Source organism: Cyprinus carpio, chromosome B18 (genome assembly GCF_018340385.1).
Source record: "Cyprinus carpio isolate SPL01 chromosome B18, ASM1834038v1, whole genome shotgun sequence".
Classification (NCBI taxonomy): domain Eukaryota; kingdom Metazoa; phylum Chordata; class Actinopteri; order Cypriniformes; family Cyprinidae; genus Cyprinus; species Cyprinus carpio.
In genome coordinates this window covers 2,126,540-2,135,921 of record NC_056614.1, presented here as the reverse complement: position 1 = coordinate 2,135,921, position 9,382 = coordinate 2,126,540, and the positions used below count along the sequence as shown (strand labels likewise).

General features: G+C 35.8%; 1 protein-coding gene across 2 annotated transcripts; it reads right to left on the bottom strand.

The window, feature by feature from the left end:
* Positions 1–2,298: 2,298 nt before the first annotated feature.
* On the bottom strand, positions 2,299–7,348 carry LOC109045053 (toll-interleukin 1 receptor (TIR) domain containing adaptor protein). 2 transcript variants are annotated; one of them, XM_019062933.2, is made up of 4 exons: positions 6,921–7,348; positions 6,545–6,602; positions 4,542–5,150; positions 2,299–2,569 (listed from the first exon to the last, which is right to left on the bottom strand). In XM_019062933.2, exons 2-4 carry the CDS (start codon positions 6,573–6,575, stop codon positions 2,511–2,513), a joined length of 699 nt encoding a protein of 232 aa, XP_018918478.1. In that variant the 5' UTR covers positions 6,576–6,602; positions 6,921–7,348; the 3' UTR covers positions 2,299–2,510. The 2 variants fall into 2 exon arrangements, with proteins under 2 accessions (XP_018918478.1, XP_042599593.1); XM_042743659.1 differs by lacking the exon at positions 2,299–2,569 and having other exon boundaries at positions 4,446–5,150.
* Positions 7,349–9,382: the final 2,034 nt, after the last annotated feature.

The window sequence follows — 9,382 nt, the reverse complement described above, 5'->3', positions numbered from 1 at the left end:
GACTGCATGTCTTCCCACAGCTCCACATCCATTATCAAATTTGCTGATGATACTGTGGTTCTAGGCCTCATTTCCAACAATAATGAAGCCACATACTTGGATGAGGCAGAGAAACTCACATCATGGTGCCAGGACAATTGTCTCTCTATGAATGTGAGTAAAACTAAAGAGCTGATTGTTGACTTCAGGAACAGACAGCAGCAGCCTTACACTCCTCTTATGATCAGCGGGACCCCTGTGGAGAGGGTGAGCAGCTTCACGTACCTTGGTGTAAACCTCTCCGAGGACCTGACTTGGACTACCCACATTCAAACACAGGTTAATAAAGCCAGGCAAAGACTGTACCATCTCCGTCAGCTGAGAAAATTCAGGGTCTCACCAGCAATCCTGAAAGCTTTCTATTCAGGGGCCATAGAAAGTGTATTGACTCAGTGTATGTCAGTGTGGTATGGGAACAGCTCCAGTCAAGACTACAAAGCCCTGCAGAGAGTTGTGCGCTTAGCTGAGTGCATCTCAGGGTCTGCTCTCCTCTCTCTGCAGGACATCTAATGTACCTCAAACGCTGCAAAAGCAGAGCTGGTAAAATCATTAAGGACACAAATCACCCTAGTAACTCTCTTTTCATTTTGCTGACATCTGGTAAGCGCTTCCGTAGCCTGATGGCAAAAACTGAGAGACTTAGGAGGAGCTTCTTCCCCCAGGCCATCAGGCTCCTAAACTTAAACTCAGTCTCTTAACATCTACATGACTTCACTTAATTATCAGAAAGATACTGAATATACTGTACTGACATTGGCACTTGCACACAGCAATTTCTACAATTTGTATTTTTATTTATTTACTTTATTACCTCTATTGCTGCTATGTAAATACCCTGTACAACCTGTTTGCACATTCTCCTCTTGTACATTCCTGCTCATCTAAATATTTATTAAGTCTACAGTATACTGTCCTGCACATTTTTCTTATAAGCATCTTGTTTTATTCTTTTCTTTTATCTTACTTTTTCCATAACATATTTTTTTTGTATAATTTTCTTGTGTTTGTATTCTTTAATAATTGCACTGTCCATGGAGCGGACCTGACTTACATTTCACTGCTGGTCATATGCTCTCCATATAACCACGTATGTGACAAATAAAAATCTTGAATCTTGAATCGTATTTAATCCCCCAACAAACCAGCGGCGTTTCTCTCAGATGCTCTAATGCACATCATGCTTACGCTGATTTCAACAGTTGCATCTACTGAATGACAAAGTAAAGTCTACAGTATTTCACAATAATCCAAATAAAAGAAAACAGTGTTTGGGGATTTTGCAACCGATTTAATGTGTTGAACGCTTGAAGCCACATTTGCCAGCAGGGATTACGACATGTGACATTTTATTTGCCAAGAACATTTAATCAAACCTTTGCAGTTCTTTGAGGTGTCCTATTGGTTTACATGGCATGTCCAACTGTGGCTTATAGCCTTTCTGAAGGCTTTGAAATGCCAGTGAAACATCTTAAAATTCAACCACGCATGACAAGCAGAAAACCAGTCTTGAGCTCTCTGTGGTTAATAATATCTGCATATGAGATATGCTTTTAATACTGATGTGAATATCCTTTATATGCATTACATTAAATGCAATTACTGTCATTAATATCTGCAACTGCTTTCATTTCCTTCTGTGCACATGTATGTATGCGGGGGTGGGTGGGTGTATGCCTTTAAGAATAATTTTAAAATGATATTTTGTAGAGTATATCACATAAGCCCTTCTTCTAATCTGACTCTGACCTAAAATCAGAAAGGGAAACATATGCCCCAGCGTGTCTGAGCTCATGTATTATGACTATCTGTTGCCATCTAGGGCTCATTTCACAAGATTTAACACAATATAAATAAATTCATAAATGTCTGGGTTGACACCCTCACTATGGAAAACAAAAGAAGTGCAATCTGTGCAAAAACCTCATAAACAACACTGATAAAAAATAGTTTTATACACACCAATTCAAGTCATACAAAAATACATATTTATTTATTTGTTTAAGAAATTAATACTTTTAATCAGCAAGGACATACATTATTGAATATCAATTCATTAAACCAAACCTGAAAAAAAAAAAAAAATGCATCACAGTTTCCAAAAAAGTATTAAGCATTACAACACTGATAAGAAATGTGAGAACAGGGGTAATGAAGCTGAAAATTCAGTTTTGCATTCAAAGAATAAATTACATTTTAAAATATAATACAATAGAAAACAACTGGTTTTAAATCGTAATAATAATTCACAATATTATAATTTTTACTGTATTTTTTGGCAAATAAATGCACACTTGGTGAGCAGAAAAGACCGGTATATGTGTTATATATGTATAAGGCATGAAGGTTAAATGAACCAATTTTGACATTATTCATCTTTAAATTAATTTTGAGAACTTGGACGTCACTTCATGGAAGTGAACAATCTTGTCATTGCGGTCAATGCAATGAATGCTGATAGTTTGAGTCTGTTCTCAGCCGTCAGATTGAGATGCACTGCTGGGCTTTTTCTTCTCAGACATGTCCTTTAAATCTGTTAAAAAAAATAAAAATATTTAAAACATTGTTGAGAATCTATATTCTGTTTCCAAATGTGACAAACCATCTACAAGTGTCGACCAAAATCAGTGTGGGAAAGTCTGAAATATAAACATTCCCGTCTGGTTTACAGAAATGGGGCTTTATCTCTATTTCATGAAAGAAGTTTTTTGGCTGTACAAACCCAGAAGAGTAAAGCACTTTCTCCACTAAACTGTATGAGAGAACAGAAACAGGCGCAACACTGTGCAAAAGTGCAAAAAAGGTACTTTTACATAAAAGAAAGTAAAATAATCAAAAGAAAATAATCACAACAATAAAACAAGGAAATAAAAAACTAAAAATGATTTAAAAATTGATTTAAAACAGTTAAAAATAGAAAATGATTATACATAAAATACAGTGCAATCAGTTCAGACAGTGCAGAGTGATCATTCAATAAATGCACAGATTAACAGATGAGTTTTGAGTCTGGATTTAAATGTGGCAAATGTTTTAGCACATCTGATCTCTTCTGGAAGCTAGTTCCAGCTGTGGGCGGCATAATAGCTAAAAGCTGACTCCCCTTGTTTTATGTGAACCCTTGGTATTTCAAAACTGACTCGATCCTAATGATCTGAGTGGTCTGTTAGGTTTATATTCAGTGAGCATATCTGCAATCTATTTCAGTCCTAGGTCACTGAGTGATTTATAAACCAGTAAAAGTGCTTTAAAATCAATCCTAAATATAACTGGAAGCCAGTGTAAGGACCTGAGGACTGGTGTGATATGCTCAGATTTTCTGGTTCTAGTCAGAATTCTGGCAGCAGCGTTCTGGATGAGCTGCAGCTGTCTAATGGTCTTCTTGGGAAGGCCGGTGAGGAGACCATTACAGTAGTCCACCCTGCTGGTGATAAAGGCATGAACAAGTTTCTCCAAGTCTTGACCGGAAACAAAACATCTAATTCTTGCAATGTTTTTTAGATGATAGTATGCTGATTTAGTTACTGCTTTGACATGACTATAGAAACTAAGGTCTGTCTCCAGAATCACACCAAGATTCCTGACTTGATTTTTAGTTGTTAGACCCCTAGAGTCAAGGTATGCATTCACCTTGAGAACTTCATCTTTGTTAACAAATGCAATTAAGGGAGTCAATGGTGTTGAAGTCATTTGGTGATAAGGCTAGTTAAATCTGGGTATCATCAGCACAGCTGTGATAAGCAATTTGGTTCTTTCTCATTATTTGACTTAGTGGGAGCACATATACAGGCTGAACAAGAGCGGTGCAAGAATTAAGCCTTGTGGGACTCCGCATGTCATGGACGTCCACGCCTGTTTGTAGCGATGTTAGCTGATTGCTGATACGATCCATGTTCAATCACATTTGGGGATTCCTCACCCACATTCATTAATGCTTTAAATCTGTTCTCAAGATGTATAGTGAGTGGTAGAATACCAGTGTTTGCAAGCCTTGTCATAGTCATGTCTGGGGTAGGGGATGCTACCGCAGCAATATGAGATGCTCGTGACAATCTGATGTCTCGAGTGCCTTTGGGTCTCACTCCTTGTTTGTGCCATCGATTAGTGTGTCGATCAGTTTCGGCTTGCTCCTCTACACTTGGTATAAACTGTTGAGATTCACTAGATATTACTAGAGATTCACTAGTCATTTATGTCACATTTAAAATGTATTAGTTTATGTTAAATCTTTGTGAAGTTGCTAGTAAATCAAAGCTTATTTGAGTATGTTTTCCAAGAAAATACTACTGCAGTTTTTATACTTGAAAAATTCCAATTTAATTCAGTGTGATATATTTGCCATTTTTGTGAAATTTACTAGCAATTTCTGAGTGAATTTATTTTATTTCTTTTGAGTATGGGTTGGAAATTTTAAATGCAATACAAAGACATATTTTTGAGTGCATTGTGGGATCTGAACCTGCAAACAGGAGTCTCCAATACTTGTGTAGATACAAAATACTCACACTGAAGCACCGCTCTGAAGACTAAAGTGTATCCGAACTCTTTGTTCGTGTTCAGATCCACAGTGAAGAGGAAGCGCAGTTCGGGCGGAAGCTGTGATCTGGGCATGTTTACTACAGCCGGGATGATCCTCTGGGACATGGGCCCTTCAGACAGGACCTGGTGCATCTGATACAAGCACCAGTCATCCTTCACAAAGTTTGGAGTGACGAGTAACAGCCAGCAGTGACTGTCCTGCACCGCCTGCAGCAGCTCAGTAGACACAGCGCCTCCTGCGGGACAGTCCCGCTCCTGCAGGTAACAGCGCAGACCGTTAGACGGGGCTTCTAGGAAAGAGGCCAGACTCTGTGCTAGATCACTGTCCTCATCGTTGTGACACACGAAAACGTCAAATCTGAGAGAGGAGCGGAAGGGGGAGGAGAGCACGGAGGGCAGAGTCTGATCTGAGGATGATGGCTTGGCTGATATGGAGGATTTCACGGAGGAAGAGGAGGAGGATGAGGAGCACACCGAGCCGCTGGTGTTGGAGTGTCCGGAGGAGCTCGTCTGAGAACATGGTTTAACTTGGTCAGAATCATTCCTTTGTTTTCCAAAACGCTGACGAAACCAGCCTGATGATGCAAAGATATGTAATAATACACTGTTATAGAGATAATATTCAAGTGATACAAAGAAGCATCCGTTGCATAAATGGAAACATTTTAATGGGACAAAGATTAAAGCACTTAACAAAACTTGGTTTCCTGTATTTTAAATAAACTATTAAAATAAATTGTATATATATATATATATATATATACTAGTCAGCAGAAGAAACAGGCTTTTAATGATAAAAAAAAAAAAAAAAACTTCCCCGAGGGGAAAAAAAAACAGACAGGCAGGCCAGGACAGGGCACAGCAGGCAAGACAGAGAGCAACACAGGTACATACAAATGACAAACCAGCACAGGACTGCAAACACAGGGAGTCTAAGTATATGGCGGGGGATGAGGGAGACACTGGTGGAATCACTGAAACAATAATGACGTAACAAGATGGGCAAACAATAGACAGGAGAGCACATGGCACCCACAAACACACAAGCCATGTACATGCTCACACAAAAAGACACAGTGTCCTCTAGTGGCCATCTAGGGCACAACAGCTGAAGACTGACAATAAGTGTTAATTCAAGTATTTAAACAACCTGGTGTCTCTGAGTTTTACATTTAAATGATTAAAATATGTTACATTTTAACTAAACATTTAGAATTTTTTTTTTTTTTTTTTTTTTTCTGGAGCAATTTTTATGATGGATGCATGCACTTTATTGCACTTAAAAATCCCAACAGCCATTCACTGCCATTATAAAGCTTGGAAGAGTCGGGGCATTTTTAATACAACTCCAATTGTATTCATCTGAAAGAAGAAAGTCATATACACCTAGCATGACTTTAATGTGAGTAAATCATGAAGTAATTTTCATGTTTGGGTGAACTATCCGTTTAAATATAAATCAGCTGTTACATTGGAATAATTTTAAATTTTTTTGCATTTTTGAATTTATATTTTGACTAAACATTTAAACCACAGACACACAGAGAGTGAGATACACACACAATATTATATTATAAATAAATTCAGCTGTTTGTGTAATGCAGAGATTAATTACAGTTTTTTATAGTACTTCAGTTAAATATTTTACTTGTCAAATATGTAGTGTAACATCTCAGCAGATATTGTTATATATATATATATATATATTTATATATATATATATATATATATATATATGTATATGTATAGTTTCACCATGACTGTGATATCTGTATTACAATAAATGCTCATTTGCTTTGAGTCACTAGGGAAGAAGATGAAAATCTTCTACTTTTAGCTGTCATAATAACAGTATCTTCTTGAAGTTCTGCTACCACATTAAAACATTTATTTTGTATTACATAATTGTTCACTACTTCCTCTGTGTTTGATAGTGACAATGCATCATGAAACTGCAATAGAGACGTACCCATAATGTTGCTGACGCGGTCTTCCTCCATTTTTCTCCATCATTTCAAGGTTATAAACTACAAAAGGCACATACACAGACAATGTTTAAAAAACAAACACTGTATAGCACACTACATCTCATAAAGTATGCACACAAGTAATTTTCAAACAACAGACAAATAAAAAAAAAAACCCTGCATGACATGCACACTGTCATCAGCTCACAGTTAATATCAGTTCCACTTTTCCCTGGATCACTTTCAGTTTTTATGTCTGGATATAAGTACATTTGTGCTTATTATGAAGTAGACTGCAAGCTGATATCATAATTCTATCATATTTAATGCATGGTTAAGACAGTAAATGATGTATAGAGTGAGACGATCGGTACTTACAGTTGTTTTTAGTTGAAAAGAGAGTGCAAGTCGTCTGAGGGCACTGCCGCAGTGCAAAGGATCAGCATGAGATATTTGAGGAAGTTCATGCGATCGGAAGCCATGTGTCATTATGCAAACCAATATAACTTAATGCCATTCTTACTACATAATGATAATAAAAGAATAGGAAGACAGTAGAATACGAGGAAGTATAGAAAGAATGGGTGTAGCTTTGAGTTGCATGTCTTGTCACTGCATGGTTTTAGATTTGTGATATTTTACAGAATATTAAACTAAAGGAGTAGCAGTTTCCATTGACATTTTGTCTGTCTGGTTTGCTGGGATTCCCCTCAGTTATGAGAAATGGGTTTGGTCGATATTTCAGACACACATGAGTCTAGAATTGATTCAACTGTGGGAAGATTTTGCATGTTCCAGTTACTAAATGAATGTGCTCTCAAAATTATTTCTAATCTTTCATGTTATGTCGTGGTAGATAACCCATGTTTTTGCCATCATAATGCCATCATTTTAAATTGTTAGGATGTCTGGTTTGGTGATTTTGCTTAAAATGAATTAGAAATTCACTTTTATCATCAATGATTAATTCAGGAAACAAGGACAAAAATTGACACTGAAATACAGAAAATGCTAAAAAAAAAAAAAAAAAAAAAAAAAAAAAAGTATAGAGCATATAGATCTTGATCTTTAACAAGAAAAAAATAATTAATTTTTATGATTATTTAATGATGTTTATAATTAGTAATTAGGTATTATTAATTGTTAACTAAATATTAATGAAACAAGAAAACATATGAAACTGAAATATGGAAATCAGATCAGAGATCTTGAGAGAGAACAGAGGGCAGATTTTAACAAGACAAAATTTGATGATTATAATTAGTAACTATGTATGGCTGATATATATGAATAAGGAATAATCCATGGCTAACTGTGCATTAAACAATTTTAGTGCATGATTTGCAAAGAACCACACGAGCATATATTGATAATTACTGTACAAGCAGCATATACAGTATGAATATAGTGTGAATTCGGCATAGGCTAGTTCAAGCCACAGTGCACAAGCAAATCTGCTGGGATGAATTTATTTGATCAATACAGTAAAACAGTCATAGTGGGAAATATTAAAATTTAAAGTAACTCTTTGCTATTTTAATATAGGCCTATTTATTTTATTCCTGTGAATTTTCAGCAGTGTCTCATGATCCTTCAGCAATCATTCCACAATTCTGATTTGCTGCTCAAATATGATTGAGGCTCGATTATCATTAAGGGTTCTTATTACTGTCATAGTTTGTTTGTTTTTAAATACTTATTTTTAGGGTAAAGTGGGGGAAACACCCCCGTAAGGATTGTGCTTTTTTTTTTTTTTTTTTTTTTTTGTGAAACAAAAGTTAAATGTGTTTATAAAAGTTATCATAGTTTTAGTGACAATGACAAATTATAAACCAAGTATGAAAAATGTCCACAGTTTTCATGATATTAAAAATTTTTTTTTTCTTTCTTTCTTTTTCTTTTTTTTTTTTTTTTTTTTTTTTTTACAAAAATTAAATTTGAACCCAAGGGAGAGTAAAATGCCCCCATACCCAGTCTTACAAAGTCAGTTAAAAAAAAAAAAAAAAAGTTTGCTGATAGCTACCTAACTTGAGGTAATTTTTAAATATAAATCCAAATATTTTTATTCAACTAACTAGTTAGAATGCATTAGCTGCTGGAACAAAAAAAAAAAAAAAAAAAAGGATTTGATGTCCAGAACAGAGGAGCTACAGTAATTAAGCAATGCCCCCTGGAGGCGTTTTACCCAACAGACTGTTTGAAAAATAAATAAATAAATAATAGTATGTGGCGGTATGCACCTTTAACGTTGATCTGTAACTCGCCAAAAAAAAAACTAAAAGAGGAGGAAGAAGCTTTAGCACAGGAGAGCTCGCGATGTGTGTATCTTTTGAACTGTGAGAGCCGCGCTGATCCTCACCACAAGAGCGCGCCACAAGAGCTGCGACTGATGTTCGGCGGGATCAAAGAACCACATTCTCGCTGCTTTCATGCTGCTTTTTCAAATAAGCCGCTGCAGTGTTGAGAACTGTGATCTGAAACGTTTTTTTTTTCTTTTCTTTTTTTTAATCAATTGTCCTTCATAATTTGCAAATACTCTTAAAAATAAAGGTTCTATTTATTTTTATTTATTTTTTTATTTTTGGTTCCTTTCAGTGAACAGTTCTACAGTTCAGGACATTGTAATAATCTGAAGAACCTTCTTTTCCTTAAGAACCTTTTGTGCAATGGAAAGTTTCCGTGGATGTTAAAGGTTCTTCATCAATGCCAATAGTAGTGCCTTTATTTTTAAGATTCTAGAGTATCTGCTAATAATTAAACTAATCTGAACTGCACATGCATGACATTACAAAAATTTGCACCATAAATGCCTTGCGACTAATTCTGAAGCCACAGGAAAG